A 21547-nucleotide genomic window follows, 5' to 3' on the forward strand; every position below is an offset into this window, starting at 1 on the left:
TACGTAGAAATCTTTCACAGGCCAGAATATCATCGTGATCGTGGCCGGAGCAAACCTACTTCTGAATTCTGACGACCTGCGGGAAGCAGCCGGCGCCATCAGCAGCGCCAGGGTGGTGATCTGCCAGCTGGAAGTAACGCCGGCAGCGTCTCTGGAAGCCCTGACGCTGGCCCGCAGCCGCGGAGGTAGCAATTTCACACACTCGCCCTTCTTTCTATCAGAGCTTTTATCTCTGTCTTAGAGTTAACCTTTTAAGCCAAGCAATACTTTTCTGGGGTGTAAACTATTCTCCTTCCATCTGTCTTCTAATTCTTACAATGTTAGAAAACCGAATGAGCGGGGTAAAAAGAGCATGGGCCGCGGCTCGGATGTCCCACGGCCTAAGTCTGCGGTCTAGTTAGAGAAACAGCGCCGCGGTGACTGCAGCCTCCGAAGCAGCCCGCCCGCCCCCGCCGTCCCAGCGGCACTCCCGGCGGCGTGAGGGTTCCGTCTGGAGGAGCGGAGCTAAGCGGCATGTCAGGAGTAATCCCTGTCCAGGCACACACTGATAAACAGCTCCGCAGATGAAAGATCAGTTCTTTCTCTGCTTTTACAAAACTTGACCTTGTTTTCTATAAACAACAAAGGATTAGTTGTATGTAATATTTTCTATGTAGTCAAGATCCTTTAAGCAGCTCTTTTGTGTTGTCTGGCCTTTGATTTTGGAAATTTTTTTAGCATGCAAAAGCAGGCAGAACTGCACACTGAAACCCATCCCCAGCTTCAACGTTATCGACCCTTGGCTAATCTTGCTTCGTCTGCTCTCCCCACCCAGGCCCCTCTCTCAGCCCCAGCACAGGACTTTGAAAACTCCAGATAGTTTCTGTCTGTCTGTGCTGTTTCCCTGTGGACCAGTGGAGAGGGCATCTTGTGAATCAGAAGCCCATTTCTGATCCTTGCTAGCCTTGTGGTCTTTGCAGAACTACCTGACTTTTCTGAGCCTCGTCTGTCAACTGCATATACTCCCCTGCAGAATTGTTCTAAGAATGGAATAAAATAAAATATGATGCCAAGCTAGTGCAGTAAGTTTCAGTAAATTCCCATTTTCTTCTCTCTTTAAATTAAAATTTGGATAATATCCTGATCAGCACCATCTGTCCAAAAAACAAAATAAAAACTAGCCACTCTAAGACAATGGCTTCTTCTTGTAATAGTTCTATGATTTATATTAAGAAGAACATACAGAGAGAACCACATTGCTTTTTCTGATAAAACTTTCTCATCAAGATACAATAAAAAAAGAGCTCTGTGTGTATGTGTATGTGTGTGTGTTTGTGTAAGTGATTTCTCCCACAGTGTGTAGTGTCCTACATAGAAATAAATGGAAAATAAGTTACTGATATGATTTTGCGGAGAATTTTTAAATGTATGTCCTGATTTAACAAATTTTCCTCATGGCAAAACAAGATGCCATGACAGATTCTCACTGACATTTAATGTGTGTCTAACGGACTCGAAGTCAGAAAGAACTCTAACCTAAACCCACTTGGTTACATTGTGTCCGAGCGTCTTGGGGGCGATGCCAACGGTAAGCACTCGCTCTCCGCGCCGCACTCATCCCTCTCGGCTGATGAGCGTGCACGTGCCGCCTCATCGGGCTCCTGTCTTTCCTGGTTTAGATCAGAGTGTATTCTCATGTAACTTCTCTTTTTTTCCTGCTACCCCTCCTTCTCAGAGATCACTGCTTCCTCTGTCCTAGTCTAGCTACCTGTTCCCTACCCAGCTTGTGGAGGAGAGAAAGGTACAGCCACCACAGCTGAGGAGCCAGACTTGCACAGGTGAGGCTAGAGTCACCCAGATGGGCAGGCAGCCTGACCTTGGGCTGGCGTGTGGGCGGGGTCCAGAAATGCTTCCTCCGTCGCCTGCCAGGCAGCTGCTCCGGTTGAGGAGCGAGAGGACCAGGGGCCCCAGATGGGGGGCCGAAGACCACTTAGCCTCCTTCGTGTTTCTATGAAGAGCTAGCATGCCTAAGTGCTAATTCTGCAGTATCTTACACAGTCATACTGGAAGTAGTAGTACCTTGCGTTTGTATGTACTTTACAGCTCATAAACACTTTTGTGTATATCTGATCCTCAGAAAAACCGTATGACAAAGATATGACAGGTGTTACGGTCAAACCTGAGTTCTCCAACGACTCCCATCTCGAACAACTTGGTTCTCAGCCAAGTTGCTCACAGAAAAAAGTCTCAGTTGTCGAACAAAACTTCGGTTCTTGACCCAACAACCTTTTCATGATGATACCTGTATTTCTAATGGGAAAAAATGGTTCGGTTTTAGAACAAATCACTTCCCAACCACCTTCCAGAATGAGTTAAGTTCGAGAACCGAGGAAGCACTGTGTTCCCCAGACTGAAGACTGAGACTCAGAGAGGGTCAGTAATTGGCTCAGCCAAGGTCGTATTTTTAGTCAGTGTGGAAAGCAGGACTTCAGGCTCCAAGACCCAAGTTCTGCATCCTAGGCCACACTTTGAGTAAAGAAACCTTAAAATCCCTGTGATTCCTAGTAACTACGCCTTTATGAAGACTCCCCCTCGAAAGGTAAAGTCCGTGAACTGTAACGTTGTCCAATGTGTAGCCTAAGCTTTGAGTGTCTTGCTGCTCAAGTCACAGAGCAGGGACCCGAGAGTGTTTTCAGCTGTATGTCCCCCAACTGCCACCGTTAAATACACACACACATAGACACATGCACACACATACACACACATGCACACATATACACATGCTTCTCTGTCCAGAACTCAGCCAGTGCCCGCTGGGTAGTGACCAGCCAAACGCAGCTGAAATTCTACACTGAGAGCGGGGCCTGTGTGCGTGAATGTAGCGCACCTTCCTTCTTACATAAGACCGGTACGATGGAAGGAGCCCCGGTGTGGGAGTCACGAAGCATGGCTTTGGATTCAGAATCGATCACTTTGCAAATGGGGGACACTAGGCAAGTCAGTCAGTTCTGTGTTCTGGGAAATGAGAATTGGACTCGGAGCTCCCACCATTGTTTACTGTGACGACGTGTGACTGGAATGACCACAGGGCAGAGCAAGCAAAGCTTAAAGGCCTGTTGCGCGCACTGAACATCCCTCCCCTTGCCCCACGGGACTGCATATATGCTAATCGCGTTACTCCATTACAAGGAAGATGGTGAAATCATCACCCTCATCACCATCTGTGGGTTTCTTACCACAGTTCCCTTATCTGCACTACTCGACTAAGAATGGAGTTTGAATTAAACACACTGTATAACTAGCTCATATATACACAGGGAGAAAACCCGTCCATCTTTGTATATACTGTCTCGGGATTCTCTTGCTGTCTTTACCCAAACGAAAGCAGTAATTTTAAAGAGACAGCACCTGCAACATCAAAAAGGAATTATCAGCCCTCCAGAGTCCCCCGTCCTCTCCAGGTCGCAGTGCTGCGAGGTAGCCCCACAGCAGAGCTGGTGCTGCAGCTGCTCGTGATGAAATTATGCGAGTTGGTTCTGGTCTTTATATCCATTTCAAAGCAAATGAAACATTACAGGAACAATTATAAATAATTGAGATTTGTAAAATCGCCAAGATTAAATTCTAGGTAGGACACAGAATATCTTTTAATGACACTTCAGGTCTTTCCCATTTGCCGAACAAAATTCTTGGCTAGCTACCTGGACTTTCACAATAACACCGTGTAGCACATAACCCAAACTTTGAGTGTTTTTTTCTGTTAAAGTCACAGAAAAGAACCCATAGAGTGGGAAGCGGCCAAGCCAGCCTTGTGCGCACTCCAGCCTCTCCATAGTTGCTCTGCTTAGAGCGATTTCTTCCCCGTTGCTCTGAGCCAGTTCCTGGGGCCTTCTTAACTGTGCGGCCACTGCCTTCCACGGGGACATTCAGAGCTTCTGCCTCATGTTGCTGTCTTTGCACCTACACAACTGCCCCCCTAGGCCTCACTAGTTCCTCACCGACGTTACTGTGCCAGCCATTGACATGCTGTTGGGACAACCGGGATTGCAGTCCATCTTACCTTGTGATGATCAGTAATTACTGTTGGGTGCTGTCAATCACCTTTGCAGCCCCAAGGTGCTCCGTCGTACATCCTGTGCTCTCTCTTCTGCATGGCTCCAGGATAGCATCCTTCTTTCCCATCTTGTCTATTAAAAATTTGCATTCTTCTTTGATTGACTGCATTTACTACACTAATTCTTCGTGTTTCTTCTTCATGGTGAAGTAGGTATTCTTATTTATGGTAGCATGAGCCAAAGAGAGACCTTTCTTTACGGCATTTTCACTTTTCCCCTAAATTTAGTTACTAATCAGACCCTAAGCATATATGGCCAGTTACTAGTGGTAAGAATGCTTTCCCCCAGTAAAATACAAGCAAGTAAGATTGGATTGATTTTTATACAATACTTATGGTCAAATTAAATTGTAGAATTCCAAACTCCAGCAATTATTGCTTAAAAACCAATGTAATTGGTTTTTTAAGAGTTTATTTATTTATTTTTAGAGAGAGGGGAAGGGAAGGAAGAGAGGAAGAGAAACATCCATGTGTGGTTGCCTCTCGCATGCCCCCTGCTGGGGACCTGGCCTGCAACCCAAGCATGTGCACTGAATGGGAATTGAACTGTGACCCTTTGGTTCACAGATCAGCACTCAATCCACTGAGCTACACCAGCCAGGGCTGTCTTTTTTTAAGTTGGTTTTTATTGTGGAAAACTAAATACATATGGATACTTAGAGAATAGTATAGTAAATCCATGTCTACTGTCATGAGCTTCAACAATTATCAACACGTGACCTATCTTACTTCATCTATACCCTCGCTCTCCACCCCCCACTGCAACCTTGGACTATTCTGAAGCAAAACAGACATGATATCATTTCATTCACAGTGTACTTATTTTTTATGTAAATATGTTTTGCGAAGGATGTCTTTGCATGGTGTACAGCAAGTAATTTGGCCAGATTTTTTTCCCATTAGCCTTTTGTAATTAATCGCTTACTAGTTTGAGTAACTTCTCAAGACTTTTTTCTCTTCTATGTAAGTGTATGAATATAAATACACATATATTGGGTTGGCCAAAAAGTCTGTGTGGTTTTTTCTGTAAAATAAGAGACACATTTTTCATTTTCACCAATAGCATTATTGATTTGGGTATTTTGAACATGTCAGCTATCTCCTGCGTGGTACCACATTGATTGTTATCAATTAATGTCTTGATTTGATCGCTATCAACCTCAACTGCCCTACCCGACTGTGGAACATCGTCCAGCGAGAAAGCTCCAGCACGAAACTTCACAAACCTCTCTTGACACGTTCGATCAGTCACAGCACCTTCTGCATACACTGCACAATCTTTTTTTGAGTTTCAATTGCGTTTTTACCTTTCTTGAAATAATACAGCATAATATGCCAAAGTGTTGCATATTTTCTTCTATCTTCAATATGACTACACAAAAATTCCCCAATTCTGATAATTTTTTAAATGCACACTGACATAACAGCTGTCACAATACAATCTAACAAAATTGTTTCAAATGAAGTTAAAGATAACTAAGTACTAACAGACCCATCGTATGGAAAAAAGCTTTTGGCCAACCCAATAGTTTTGTTTGTTTTGTTAAAAAAAGGGAGGGTATCATATTCTATAGATTTTATTACAAAACTGCCTTTATTCATAAATAAACTATAGAAATCCTTCCATGACAAATCAGAGATCTGCTTCATTCGTTGTCATAGCAGCAGAGTGTTCCATTGGGTGTATGTCATAATTTCCTTAATCAATCCTCTCTGCTTGATGCATGGGTTTCCCTTTGTTTTTGTTCTTGTTTTTTGTTTTTGTTACAAACAGAGCTGAGTGAACGTCGCTGTTCCACATCTTTGGCTGCCTGTGTGTTTCTGTAGAAGAGGTTAAAAAAAGGCATTGCTAGATCAGGGATCTCTCACGGCAGAATGGAACTTTATAAAAACGGCCCTGCCCTGTTGTTCCGTACCGGTAGCTTGCTCTAGCCTGTGCCCAAATGCTACTTAGTTGCAAATTTGAGGGTCATGTAGGTGAGCACTGGTGTCTCGATTTAATGCTTAAGGAAAATAGAGAGCACTATATTTGTTCTGAAAACCTAAAAAGCAAATGGGTGTGTTAGAGTGCTGGGCATAACTGACATCTCTAAGACCTTGCAAAAAGCAGGAAAGCCCATGAGAGAGATCCTTGCCAGGCTACAAACTCCAATAGATGGCAGGAGAGATGGGTGGACAGGTGGGGGTGTCCGGCTCTGTGTAAAGGACAATATAATAACAGTAATAATCCCTTGCATTTGTACAGCGCTTTACATTTTACACAGGGCTTTTACATCCATTTCTAATTTAAGCTACACAATAACCCCGTGCAAAAATATGAGCAGCCAAAAATAGACCATAGAATTTCCATGGGTGGACATTCTGGACTCTAAAATAATGAAAATGTGGGAATAGCATTATCCAGTAAACCACTGGGCAAGATCCACCGACTGAACCAAAATGTAGAGATCAAAGGTACAGAAGCAGAACTTGTGGATGGTTTCCTTTAGCCGTGGGCTGGTAAGCATCTCCCCAAGAACCTGGAATGGATTGCTGCCAGGGGAGCTATGGAAGAACCACTTGGAGAACTCGTCAATGTTCCTATCCCCCAACCTCACCCCAAGAGGTGCTGATTCAGTGGGTTTGAGGTGGACCCCAAAGTCATGCATTTTATTAAGCTCTCCTAGTGGAGCTGATGTGCAGCCAAGTTTGGGAACCACTGTTCTGGAAGAGTCTCTGAGGATTTACCTCTATGGATCTATGGTAAATTGGGGTTACTAAACCCATATATCAGTGGACCTGGGTAGAGGAAAAGAATACCAACCAGTCTAGCTGGGTACACTGGCGTATAAATATGTATTTTGACAAGGGGGAACTTCCTTTGAATATAATTTCTAAAGACATTCAAAAAATACAAAGTCTCACACCAAAGGCTGTTTTAAAATATTATGAATTGGGATTGGAGGCTTGTGTTGCTGTGAACGGAGCCCTGGCCTAGAGAGGCAACCATTTTAGAGACAGTCAAACCCTGGACTTCAAGCTGAAGGATCCCTGGTGGGGATCCAGGTGACCCAAGTCCCGGTGATGACCGCAGACTGTGACCTCTGCTCTGAGGCTCACTGTCCTCCGCTGAGAGAGGTGATGGCCGTGCCAGTCTCATGTGGCCTGTCTCTGCTCTCCCCACCCATCCTCCTCCCGCAGTCTCCTAGCCTGAGCGAGCTCTCAGCCCCTGATGAATTTCTCCTCCTTTCTGCCTTCCCTTTATGTTCTTAGATTGCTTACAGAGCCAAGAATGTCAGCTTTTGTGTAAGTGTGTGTGTTTGCGTGAGTAATTCTGACACATTTAGGAGACACGCATAGGGGTTCAAAATATACATGTGTATGTACGTGAGTGTCCTACTTACTAGTCTTACCAGGAAAATTTTGAGCGTCATTGTTTCTGTTCTATCATCTCTTTTTTTCTTTCCTGGAAAATGGACTTAGGAACTAGCCTGCTGAGCACTTAAAGTAACCCACAAAAATGTTCACCGGGCTGAACATTCACATTCATACATGTCCTTTCCTGCCACAACATTTAAAATCTTCTTTGATCCTCTTGTTGTCCTTTGCCGTAACGTTGTAATCACCTTGGTTGTAAATATTGATGCTTACCCTTGACGCTGAAATGTTGTAGAGTGAAGAGTAGAGCACATGGAACTAAGAAGGGGTTCATACTAGACTGTCACGGAGACTGAGATTTCGTATCACTAAGCTGATTTCTGATCTAATGGGGAAAATGGTTGTACTTGGGGATTTCCCTTATTACTGAATGTGTCTGCAAATGCACCACATTAAACATGGTGAGCACTGAACCCCTCCTCCATTCCTTTGTAGTGAAAACATTGTTCAACCCAGCTCCTGCCGCTGCTGACCTGGACCCCCGGTTCTACACCCTCTCAGACGTGTTCTGCTGCAACGAAAGTGAGGTAAGGACAGACGGTCTCGCTCATTCCGTGAGAAACCAAAGACTGTCATGCAAGTGGATAGAGCAAAGAAGCAGGACTAACCACATCAATCTGATTGCCTGTGAATTTCGGGGCCCAGTGAAAACAGACTTTTCAGTTGACAGGGGTGAGGAGAAAGGAAATTAAGTGAGTTCTGGGGCGAAAAGGATTCCCTGAGCCATCCCCACAACCTGGCACCTAGCAGACCTCAGCTAACTTGAGTGCCCTGCCTGCCCTCCCACCACTGGGGTTTTGTTTTCCTTTTTATCAGCCCATAGCCTGGGGGTCTGTGGTCAAATATCCTGTGGACCGATTAGTATTACAGTTGCCAGATTTAGCAAATAAAAATATAGGACAGCCAGTTAAATTTGAATTTCAAACAAGGCACAAGTAATACACTAAATGTACTCATACTAGAAAATGACCCGTTGTTTATCTGAAATTCGAATTTAACTGGGCGCCCTGTGTCTGATCTAGCAACCCCAGCTGACGTACAACCCCTGGTGCATTTGCTGTGTTCTGCCGGGAAGCTCCCGTGACCACACTCGTGGGCAGGCACAGGTCTTCCGTCCGTGCCATGGGAAGGCCGTGGGGGCCGCTCCACTGGGGGAGCGCCGCCCAGTGCAGCTGAGGGTCCTAATTTACAGATCTGCAATATATATCCATCAGTATATTCATATGATGCCATTCATTCCGAAGTAGTTTAGGAAGATGATTTTAATATTTCTCCCTTTTATAGGTAGATAACTTTAGACCAGAGCTCTCTACCAACATCGGGTAGAGATCTTAAATTCTTGCTTTAAGATACTCCCTCTGCAGGACATATTATACAAGGCAACATGCAGGGAGACAGAGTTAATAATAATGAAGCATAAGGTCATTTTCTATTTGGTTCGAAGGCTGAATGACAATTTCTAGGATTTCTTGACCTGCCTTTTTGTGAATTTCATCTCTTAGAACATAAAGTAAACAAGCAAGAAGTCTGCCACAGGAAACTAATTTTAACCACAATATACTATGCAATATTTTTGAGCAACCACCATGGCCAGGCTTTGTACTAGGAAAAAGGAATTGTGCGAGACTGGGACCATTGCACAATAAGGGGTTAGATTACCATCAACTGCCAAACGGCCTTGGGTTTCCCTGCTGGACACTTACAGAGCAGTGTACTTATTCTTCCAGCACTAACCACAGCTCAAATTCCTTGCCCCATATTTCTGTCTTCTCCATTAAATTACCATCCTGTGCAGGCAGGTATACCTGCCTTATTCTCTGTTGTATCCCCGATGTCTGTCCCTATGTGTATAGTTACCTATTGCTATGTAATACAATAAATCACCCCAAATTTTAGTGGTTTACAACAGTAATTATTTACAACCCCTCACGGATTCTGTGCGTCAGGAACTGGCACAGGGCGCAGCATGGCTTGTCTCTCCTCCGTGACGTCTGAGGCCCGGGAGACTCAAAGGCTGAGAGCCGGAGTCATCCGAAGCCTCCTTCCCTCACCTACTTGCTGTCTGATGCCGGCTGTGGGCCAGGACACTCACACGAGGCCTCTCCTGTGGCCTGGGCCTCCTCGCAATGTGGAAGCTGGGTTTTAAGATCCAATATTCAGAGAGAGAGGAGGGGGTTTCTAGGCAGAACACATGTTGGCTTTTATGACCTAGCGTTGGCAGTCACACAGCATCTCTTCTGACCCGTTCTGTTCATTAAGACAGGCAAGTCCGCCCTGGTCCCCCACCTCTCGACAGAATTTTGTCCTTGTCACTGTGTGAAAAAGATCATGTGTGTTATATATGTTGACACAGTTAACTTTATAAATTACTGTCTGTTACGCTCTACCTGGCTCATAGTTGACACCTAGTAAATGCTTATAGAATGAATGAATGAACAAACCCTGGTCTTTCAGGAAATTGATCTGAAAAATGTGATGGAAAGAAAAGTTTACAAGCTTAACATTCTTATGGGTGACTTTAAATCCGAATAATAAAGTAAATTCTTGCTTTAAGATACTCCCTCTGCTCCACACACAAACCACCAATAACATAAATATAAAAAGAAATAAGGAAAAGACACTCACAAGCTCGGAACAACTCCAGAGACTGGAAATGGAACAGCCCTGGGTATGCTTGCTCCAGTCCTAGAAGCAGGTATTGTGGTCGGGAGTTTGCCTCCTATGAATTGTGGGCACTAAACGTGGGCCGCTCGTGGGAGCCTGGAGCAGTGCCCACTGCCAGAAACCAGAGCTGCTGCGCTCAGGCTCCTCTGCTAACAAAAATGGTGCAGGAAGCTGCTACCCCTGCTGCCGAGACTACACCTGTACAAGACTCCGAACCTGTGAGATGCGAGGACAGAGATACTGCCTCTGGTCAGGAAAGAAACGAGGCCAACGGCCAGTGTACCGCCCAGCTCTGGTTTAGAGATTGTTGGAGGCCTGACGGATGTAGCTGGGAACCCTGCACGGCAGGGAAGCCACATGGGGAGCTGAGGTGGGAAGGCTCTCCAACTCACAGTGAGCAAAGTGAGCCCGCAAGGGAGGAAACGTAGTGGCAAATTTTCCAACAAAAACAATCTAAAGGTGAATTTGCACAAAATGAAATTTAAATAAGAAAGCAATGCAAAAAAGTCTTTGAAAAATAGGATTACGATTGTCATTCATTTAAAAAGGAGAATTGTGAAAGAAAAACACAATCAAAACAGTAATGTATGAATGTGAAAACCAATCAGTTAGAAGAAGTCTTGAAAATGAAAAGCAGTCATTAAAAACATTTTAAAGTACTTACTCATCAGAAATGTGAACATTAGACTGAAATGCAGAATTAGTGAATTGAAAGAAAATCTTGATCAACTCTCACCTAGAAGTAGAAAACTCAATGTACCTAGAAAGAAGCACAGGGAAAACTATTTTTAAATATTAAAAAGGAATTTAGAGAACTACAAGATGATTTGTGAGGCTCCAGCATAGGTCTAATGGGAGTGAAAGAAGAGAACGGAGGGACCCGAAGAGAAGCCGTCCTAGAGGGCGAACTGGAAGGTGTTTTCTAAAAGTGAAAAAACGCACGAGTCCCCAGATCAAAAGTGTATTAAAAGTACTACATGAGATAAATAGACATGACTTTCTACTAATTTATATTTAATGGAACTGCATCAAATTAAAGGTAAAGACAAAAATATTTTTAATAGCCAGAGGGAAAAAAGACATTACATATAAATGATAAGAATATGCAAAACTTTATTACTGGTAAAAGGAAAAAAATGAAAAACCAAGTATCCATGAAAAAGAGAACAGATTTTGTTTCAAAACAATATATTTGCAATATGGAATACTGTGTGGATTCAGGGGGAAAGGTAAAGCTACATATATCAACATAATTTAAATAATGTTAAGGAAAAACACATTGCTAAATACCAGTAATATATGTGGAAGATATCATTTACCTTCTTTAAATAGAAATACCTGAAATGAATAAAGTAAAATGTAAAGGTTTTTAAAGGAACACCCTTGTACAAGAGTATTCATCACATTATTTTTTATGGTCAAGGTATTTTGTCAAAGTATAGTTTTTTTAAAAGGTTTTTAGAAACCACAAGTCAGTATTTCTCAAAAGAGACCAACTCAACAGACATACGGATCCCAGTAAGAAAATCTATGAAAAACTTATAAAAACAAAAAAAGAAAGTGACCTCAAGCATAACCACTCAGATTGAAAAGGTCTTGAAAAAAAGACGGCAACTTCCAATCAAGATGGCAACTGGCAGACATGAATCGCCTCTTTTCACAACTGCATCAAAATTACAACTAAAATATAGAACAACCATCACTCAGAACCGTCAGAAATCGAGTTGAATGGAAGTCCGACAACTACAGAATTAAAGAAACCACATTCATCCAGACTGGGAGGAGGGGCGCAGATGTGGAATGGGCTGGTCCCATATCCACATGTGGTAATAAAAATTCAGGAAGGGTTTTTCAGGTGTGAGGAGTCTTAGCCCCATGCCAGGCCCCCAGCCCAGGGTTCCAGTGCCAGGAAGATAAGTCTCCACAACTTCTGGCTGCAAAAAAACAACCAGTGGGGATTGCATCAGTGGAAGAAACTGCTAGAACCCCAAGCAGTTCCTCTTAAGGAGCCCACCCATAGACTCACCTACTCAGACTCACTCCTTCTGGGCTCCAGCAAAGGAGCAACAGTTTGAAAGACACCAGTGTTATACGGGGAGAACTGAAGTTTCTGGCATCAAGGTGAGCAGAGGCCAGTGTCCCTTTTCTAAACCCTCCAGCCACAGAGCCAGCAAGCTGTATCGTATCTGAGACTCCATCAACCTGACCAACACTGTTTGACCCGCCTTGAAGATCCCCAGAGACTCCATCCCAGAGACTCCACCCCACCCACCCAAGCTGCTTTTCCATATGAATGGTTGGTCTTTGCCCTTGCTTCACAACTTCCCAAATCCCAACAATCAAGCAACAGCTGGCCTCAGGCAGCCCCAGGGCCGGCACTAGCAGCAGCCAGGCTAGATTCACGGCTTGGCTTCTCCTGGGAATCTCCAAGCCCAGCACAAGTAGCAGCCATCTCAGATTGCTCTCTAGCTCAGGCAGGTTGTTCCCAGGCAAAACACAGGTGGAGGCTGATCTTGGCTTTTACCACCTGGAAAGCCCCAGGGCCAGCACACCCAGTGGACAGCTACAAGACCACATCAGACACCACCACCCTGCCCCTGCACAGCTGATCCTCCACAAAGGGTGGAGGTTGATGGTAATTGGTCACAGCCAGTCCTTGCAGCTGACTATCCTGGGTAAATCCCTCCCATTGATCGGCCAACAGCAACCAAGGCTCAACTGTACGAAAAGGGTATACTAAACCCACATGAAGGGCTCCAAGTACCCAGCCTCGGTGATGGGGGAGCTGCACCACTGGACCATACAAGACACCTACTACATTAGGCCACACAACCAAGACACAGAGTCAAGGCTGCTCTACCTAATACATAGAAACAAACACAGGGAAGCTGCCAAAACAAGGAGACAAAGAAACAGGGCCCAAGTGAAAGAACAGATCAAAACTCCAGAAAAAGAGCTAAACAAAATGGAGATAAGCAGTCTATAAGATGCAGAGTTCAAAACACTGGTTGTAAGGGTGGGTGCTCAAGGAACCTTGTGAGGACCTCAGTAGTGTGAAAAAGATCCAGTCAGTAACAAAGGATACACTAATGAAATAAAGAACAATTTACAAGGAAACAACAGTACAGTGGATGAAACCAAGAATCAAATCAATGCTATGGAGCACAAGGAAGCAAAAAACAACCAATTAGAACCACAAGAAGAATAAAAAATCCAAAAAAAACAAGGCTAGTGTAAGCAGCCTCTGGAACAGCTTAAAGTGTTCCAACATTTGCATTTTAGGGCTGCCAGAAGGAGAAGAGAAAGAGCAAGAAACTGGAAATTGATTTGAAAAAATAATGAAAGAAAAATTCCCTAATTTGGTGAAGGAAAGACATGCAAATCCAGGAAGCACAGAGAGTCCCAAAAAAGATGGATGCAAAGATCCCCATTCCAAAAGACATCATAATTAAAATGCCAATGGTTAAAGATAAAGAGAGAATCTTAAAAGCAGCACAAGAAAAGCAGCTAGTTACCTAGAGGGGAATTTCCATAAGACTATCAGCTGATTTCTCAAAAGAGACTTTGCAGGCTAGAAGGGATTGGCAAGAAATATTGAAAGCTATGAAATTCAGGGACCTACAGCCAAGATTGTTCTACCCAGCAAAGCTATCATTTAGAATCAAAGGGCAGATAAAGAGCTTCCCAGACAAGAAAAAATCTAAAGGATCTCATCATCTCCAAACCATGATTATATGAAATGTTAAAGGGACTTATTTAAGAAAAAGACAAAGATCAAAACTATGAACAATAAAATGGCAAAAAATACAAATCTATCAACAATGGAATCTAAAAAACAAGGTAAGCAAACAAGAACAGAGACAGAATCATGGATACAGTGAGCTTCTTTTTTAGATTTTATTTCTTTTTAGAGAGAGGGGAAGGGAGAGAGAGAAATATCAATATGTGGTTGCCTCTCACATGCCCCTTACTGGGGTCCTGGCCTTCAACCTAGGCATGTGCTCTGACTGGGAATTGAACCAGCATCCTTTTGGTTCACAGGCCAGCACTCAATCCACTAAGCCACACAAGCCAGAGTGGATACAGAAAGCATTTAGATGGTTGCTAGATGGGAGGGAGTTGTGGGGAGGAATGGGTGAAGAGGTGAGGGGATTAAGTACAGATAGGTAGGTACAGAATAGCCATAGGGGTGTACAGTACAGTACAGGAAATGGAGCAGCCAAAGAACGCTACGCATTGCCCACAGGTGGGAACGATGGTGGGGGAATTGCCTGAGGGAGTGGGCGGTGCTGCATGGAGGCGTGGCAAAGCGGGGAAAATCAGGATAACTGTAATAGCGTAATCAGTAAAATATAATTAAATAAGAAAAACATTTAAAAGATGGTAAGAGAGGACATGTTCAAGTTTAATGAGACCTGTGCTCCTAGGAAAACTGAAGCCCAGAACGAGCAGACACTGTGGGAGGATTTACAGGAGACGGACAGACAGGGTAGAGCTGGGCATCATCTGAGCAAACACAGGAAGGGCTGGAGCCATTCTTAGGAAGAGACAGTACCCGGTTAGACGGCAGCACAGAGAAGACAGAATTTGAGTCAAAGAGTATCATACAGTTCATCTAGTTTTCTGATTTTTTCAACCACCCATCTCAGAACCAAAGAGGCTCCTCAGAGAAGCTGCTCTGGGGTGCCCGGGGATGAGGAAGCGGGGCGACAGCCCGTCACCCCTGCTTTAGCCAGAGACCTTTCCACAGCATATTCTAGGACAGAACCGCTGATCCCGTGCAGGCCCCTCCTCTTCTAAGCTACACACGCCTGGGGACAGTCACAGAGCTAGTGAGTAGTGGAGACCGAGTGTCGCGGCATTTGTTACTTTTTCTGCCACCTCTCAGTGCCTGTCCTCCTCTGCCTCCATCCCCTCTAGAAAAACGAACAAAGGAATGGTGGTGTGTGAGCACGGGAAGCTGTAACTAGTGATATGAGAAAGGCACGCGGCCCAGGAGAGGCCAGGAGGAATGTCGTCCTTACAGGTGCAGTTACAGCTGTGCCTCCTCCGTGAAAGGCACGGCCGTGGCTCCTTCCGGTCTCCTGTTCTCCCTCCGCTTTCCTTTCTCTATTTGGTAGGATTCCCTTTGTTCCCCTACCTCTTTATTATGAAAATGACTGTACCTTCACACAGAAAAGCTGAAACAGCAATACAACGAATACCCACCCTCTTCCCCTGAACAGGTGTTAACATTTTGCTGTATTTCTTTTTCTGAGCCAGGATCTGTCCGAGTTCTCCATGGCATCGGTCATTACGCAAAATAAGGGAGACGTTTCCTAGCAAAACAAATCCAGTGTGGAGTGGACCCTGTTTACTTTTCTCACCCCTGCTTCCTCGCACTCTGTGTCTTCCAGGCTGAGATCCTAACCGGCCTCCCGGTCGGCAGCCCGGCGGACGCTGGGAAGGCTGCGCTGGTGCTCGTGGGAAGGGGCTGCCAGGTGGTGATCATCACCTTAGGCGCTGAAGGATGCGTGATGCTGTCACAGTCGGAACCTGTTCCGAAGTACATTCCCACGGAGAAAGTCAAGGCTGTGGATACCACGGTAGGTTCTAAAATGCCAGAATCATTCGGGGCCCTTGCAATCGTCATGTAGTTACTGAGATACTGCCCTTCGGTTGCTGGATCATGAGGTCATGGCTCCAGGAGGTGACATGGTAGAAGAGAAAAAGAGCCAGGCAGGAGATCCATATCCTAATGCTTCCCTAACCCACTGTGGAACTTTCTACAAGTCCCTTAAGCTCTCTCAGCCTCAGTTTTCTCATCCATAAAACTGGAATAGCAGTACAATGATACCTGTATTGCTTATATTCATTCATTCAATAAATATTTATTGAATACCTACTATATGCCAGTAAATAGTGGGTGCTGGGGCTATAGTGACGAACGGGACAGTTTCTGCCATCGAGGGTCTTAGATTCTAGACAACAAACAGATCGCCAGCTCGAACGGGCTTCCTGTGGAACGAAATAGCGAGGAGCGCTGGTTAGCAGAGCTCGCTCTTTCAGCCAGCAAGTAGTAACAGCTAACATTTACTGCATGCTCACTGTGTCTCTTCGGTGTACTTCTCATTTAATCTGTACGATAATTATATGAGACAGGTACAACTATTATCCTCACTTTACAGATTTAGAAACACGCTCAGGATCATGCTAGGAAGTAACGGAGCTGAGGGTTCGACACTGGGCCTGGGGGCACTCCGCAGGTGCTTTGTGCATAAGGCGCCGTGGGAAGGACAAGCGGGTTAAGGGGACACGTCATGGCCAGCCGCAGAGCACGGATGACAAGGAAACAAGTTAGAAAAAGGGCTCAGGGCTCCTCTAAGGCTGGGGAAATAAAAACGGTCTCTTTTTTTTTTTAAGATTTTATTTATTTATTTTTAGAGAGGGAAGGGAGGAGAAAGAGAGAGAGAGAGAAACATCAATGTGTGATTGCTGGGGGTTATGGCCTGCAACCCAGGCATGTACCCTGACTGGGAATCGAACCTGTGACACTTTGGTTCGCAGCCCGCGCTCCATCCACTGAGCTACGCCAGCCAGGGCAAAAACGGTCTCTTTACGGCCTGGAATGCAGAAGAGCTGACTGCAAAAGTAAGCACAAGTTAGGAACACAAAACGAGAGGAAGAATAAAAATTTTAGAATTTTTATTTATAAGAAACTGCTGTATAATTATTAACAAAATATGTTTTGGTTTTATGCTTAGAAAACACTTTAAAATGTGGGTCATTTATCAAAAAAAGAAGCCTGAGAGGATCCGATGAGGTTTGGGATACAGACACACTTTAAGAAATAGACAAGTGCAAGGCGTGCTGTCACAACATGAAATTACATTGTCACTGCCCTTCAAAATGTGCTTCATCAGGTGTTGGGCAAATTGTACTTGACGTTGTTGCTCTCTTCATACTTAATCATTTGTGAAACCGTTAGTTTTTTTCTGCTTTGTCAAGATGGACAGTAACCTGAATTTGAAAGGCTTCTTATTAGTTCTGAAATTGATCCTGCATTAGACTGAAACTATCCCAGGTCCTGAAACACAGCAGAAGAGTTTAGTCTTCTCCTGCTAACCGTTAAATCAAGGGTCCCTGTGGAGATGCTGGACTCTGTGGGTTCCCAGGAGCAGCCCAGACTCGGCTCTCAGTGCCGGCCTCAGCCACGATTCCTGTTGTTTGCTCAGAAGCACCAGGCACACGGCGCACGTGGGCTCACACAGTGCAGGGGATTTATTTGGTGCACGTAACTGGGAAGTTCGAAAGTGGGGCAGAATGCGGAGGCCAGCCTGTGTCACTGGCACTCACTCGCCCTCTCCCTATCAGCTCTGCCTGCCTCGCAGTGGGCTCTGAGCTCGGGCAGGGCCTCCATGTGATGGGCCCTGGCAGCTTCCTGCCACACCATGCCCCACATCATGCCTCCATCTCTGGTGCCAAGTGAAAATCAAAGAACTCTTATGGGAGGATGGGATGCTGGTCAGAAAAAACAGCAGTGTTTTGTGCCTGCCACAGAACACTTGTATGGAATTGCACTGCATGGGCATGGGCCTCGATCATGAGGGAACTACCCCGGGACACGTTCGAATTAGAAGCGATAGTAATGATCCTCCGAGTAGTTTCCTGTTGAAGGATTGGATTTCATAGATCATGAGGGATGGCAGCTGTGAGCATCTTCAACACAGCAATGTGCACGAAGGAAGTTTTCGCTTTGCTCTGTGCCCTTTTGTCTGGTTTCCCAGTACTTGCTGCTAAGTTTTAGGTTTCAGAAAAGGTGAAACACAGTGAGAGTCCAGGGGACAGACAACTTAACGCTCAGAGGCACGAGACAGAAAATGAGGTCAGGAAGACCAGGGCCCTGGGTCAAGGTCAGCTGGTTTTTTCTATAAAAGGCCAGGCAGAAAAGTTTTTGGTTCATGGGCTATATAGGAAGACATGCTGTCGCAGCTACTCAACTCGCATGCCCTGGCAGCACCAGCGCAACATAAACAGCTGTGCACCGTCGGCACTAAGGTGGCATTCAGTTACCGCTGGATTGTTTCAAAGTTAGGTTGCTAATTGGAATCACCAGTGCACTCACTAGGGCAAGAACTGAAAAAGGAAAAAAAAAAAAACACTAAAATGAACAAGTGAATTAAAATGGTACATTAGAAAATATCTAACATGAAAGACCTAGTGATGGAGGAACAGAGGAATAAAGAAGCTACTGGAAGATATCCTCTTGCAAGCTGAGTAATAAAGCTAAGACAGTGAAAGGTATGGGATCTAGGATCCAGGCGATGCAACATAGCAGAGAAGTCAGGGATAATGACGTCAAGGATAATAGAGAAAAGTTCCAGAACAGTAGCTGTGCAGCATGCTCATAAGCATTCAGTCCAGATGAGAGCAGGTGAGTGGAGGGCTCTAGGAGGAGGGTCTCCCAGAAGAAAAAAAAAAAGGAAAAAGAAAGAAATAGTGGGTTATTCATTGGTTTGAATATGCCCAGAGATTTTTAGTTTTCTTGCAGAATTTGAGGATGTAGTAATTAATATGTAGAAAACTGAGGAAATGTTTTAAAAGAGGAAAATTTTTCCTCTAGGTCATCTGGAGTATAGGGGGGAAAGTACGATTAAGGAAATATAATCTCAGTACACCACATGATTATGAATTCACAGTCAGAACAATGTAAGTGCCCATTATTGGTCTAACCGAAAATGGAGCTGCCAGTCAGACTGTGGAGACCGAGAAAAAGTGAGTGTGTGTTTGTGTGCACGGGGGGAAGACGGGAGAACGACATGCTCGTGTTCCATAGTTGGAAGTCAAGAGATAATATCTGAAACTGATTTTAAAAATAGCGGTATAAAGCATATTACCAAAAATAGAAGATAAATACCAGGAGAAACAGCTAAAGGAATTTGAAGTATTTGCCTCATGGAAATGGCTGTGGAGGGAGCTGGGGCATTTGCACTTGAAGTCTTGTCATTTTACACCGGGTGTACGGATGGCTCCGATGCCTTTTAAGTGAAAAAGCACAAGGAGGTGGCACATCCCATCCGCTAGGATGGCTGTAATCAAAAAAAGACAATGACAGGTGCTGACGAGTATGTAGAGAAATTGGTACACGCATTCAAACAATGCTGGTATGAATGAAACATGGTGTAGCCACTTTGGAGAACAGTCTGGAAAAGTTTCAAAAAGTTAAATTTAGAATTAGTTATAATATGCCTGAGCAATTCAACTCCGAGTATATACCCCAGAGAAATGAAAGAAAGTCCACACAAAAACATACACACAAATGTTCAGAGCAGCATTATTCATAACAGCCCAAAATTGGAAGCAACCCAAACTTTCATCAACAGATGAATGAAAAAACAAATTGTGGTACATACTGTGGGGGAGGAAGAAAATTTCCTTTACCCTGCTAGGTTCTTCTGGCTGATCTAAATAATTAAGTCAGCATGAGACAGAGTAACAGGAGAAAATAACCGAAATCAATTACACATGTATGGGAACTCCAGGTACAGGAGAGGTTCTGAGACAGAGACTTGAGGTGAGGGACACTGAGCCGATGACGCAGTCAGCCACCTGGGGGCTGCAGAGGGGAGGAAGCTGTTCGCAGGATGGTCAGAAGAGCAGAGAGTCAGTAATGAGAAGTTTGCCCTGCCCTGTAGAAGAGTCATAAAAAGTTACTCCTAGTAATAACTCTTATTATGGGCAAGGACCCAAATTTAAGTGTGTTAAGAAAGAGGTAAAATTTTCTCATGAGTCCACAGGGTGTTGACCGCCTTCAGCTCAAAATAATTCACCTGCCAAAGTAGCACATGTTGAGGAGGCCTGTTCTGCACCCCTTCGATACATAAAACAGAGTAGCATTCAGCCATAAAAGGAATACGGACACATACTACCACATGGATGAATACCACAACATTACACTAAGTGAAAACAGCTACATGTAAAAGGCCATGTGTTCCATGCTTGCATGCACACAGAATATCCAGAAGAGGTACATCTGCAGACACAAAGCAGGCTGACAGTTGCCAGTGCCTGGGCAGAGGACATGAGGGAAGTGACTGCCAGTGCGTGCGGGGTTCCTCTTCAGGGTGATGAAAGTGTCCTGGAATGGTGGCGGTTGCACAATCTTGCGGATACACTAAAACCACTGAATTGTGTGCTCTTTGAAAGGGTGAACTTTATGGTGTGTGAATAGTATCTCAATTTAGAAAACGAAGGTCAAAAAACTAACAAAAAGATCCATTTAGGCACTTCACTAAAGGACAGGTCTGCCTGTGATAAAGAACCCTCCGTGTAATTGCTGCACCGAACCCACTGAATGGCTCCCAAGGTCCCCTGGTGGAGCGGAGGTGACACAGGAAACAAGGGTGGTTATTTTCTGGGAGTAGAGTCTCCGCCGGCTTTATCATGCTACCTTTGTCCTCTCATCCGGCACTCTCATTATTAAAATTCTTGCCTGTTCTGCGCACAATTGTTCGGCCTCTTCTTACGGCTGAAAAAGAGGAGCTAATTCCCACGGGGAGGTGAGGGACTCCCAGGGGGCATTTTGTTCCGATCAGCGGGCTCCTTCCCTTTTCTGTCAGGAGGGCATTGCTTGCTCTCAATCTTCTTGCCTTTCCCGTCCCCCTAATCTCTTACAATACATGCATTCTAAAAAATCATGTTATGCAGCCTAAATATACAGTTTTTGTTTGTCAACCACACCTCAGTAAAGCTGGAAAAAACTTAAATAAATAAGTACACGGGGACAGCGTGGGTGGTGGAGACATCCCCCATTGGTTGGCACTTCGTCCGCGTGGGCCAGACGGCCGGCCCCAGGAGCCGCCGTCTCCTGTTCTACGTCAGTGCTTCGGCAGACGGCTATATTCGGTTCTGCCTCAGTGTTAATAGTTGGATATATCACTTCTATTTTTGCATCTGTTTTCCCGTTGTACTGGAGCGAGATGGTGGCAGTAGCTGCAGATGTCCTCAGCTCAGTTTGGAAGACATGACAGATGTGTCTCTTTTCTCTTTTCCCATCTCTGTGTGGTCTGACTCTCAGCCTCAAAATGACATGGCGCTCATGTCCTCACTCCAGTCCTTCCGACCTGAAGGTCATGGGCTTTGCCATCTTGTGTCCACGGTCACACAGAATGATCACTTCCCAGTCAGAGCTACACACATGTAAGTGTGGTAATGTTTCAAGATTATTGGGCTAGTGTGATATAATGCACTGTAATATTAATTATCCCTGGCCTATAAACTCTGGGGAATTCTTTATATGTGCTTTTTACATGTGAATGGTTATATCCTCGAATCTACATTGACACTCTGACTTTAAGAATTCAGCCCACAGGCTAAATCTCTCTTCTCAAGAAT

The 21547-nt window shown here is 44.6% G+C and overlaps 1 protein-coding gene across 1 annotated transcript in view; it reads left to right on the forward strand.

The window, feature by feature from the left end:
• The window catches only part of RBKS (ribokinase), a 77493-nt gene that overhangs the window by 30137 nt on the left and 25809 nt on the right, over nt 1–21547 (forward strand). The window contains exons 5-7 of the mRNA XM_045844490.1: nt 21–185; nt 7946–8037; nt 15571–15759. Coding sequence (XP_045700446.1) covers nt 21–185; nt 7946–8037; nt 15571–15759 — 446 coding nt within the window. The remainder of the gene's footprint in view (nt 1–20; nt 186–7945; nt 8038–15570; nt 15760–21547) is intronic.

Source organism: Phyllostomus hastatus, unplaced genomic scaffold (assembly GCF_019186645.2).
Source record: "Phyllostomus hastatus isolate PE091 unplaced genomic scaffold, TTU_PhHast_1.1 phas_contig_402, whole genome shotgun sequence".
In the NCBI taxonomy this organism is placed as follows: domain Eukaryota; kingdom Metazoa; phylum Chordata; class Mammalia; order Chiroptera; family Phyllostomidae; genus Phyllostomus; species Phyllostomus hastatus.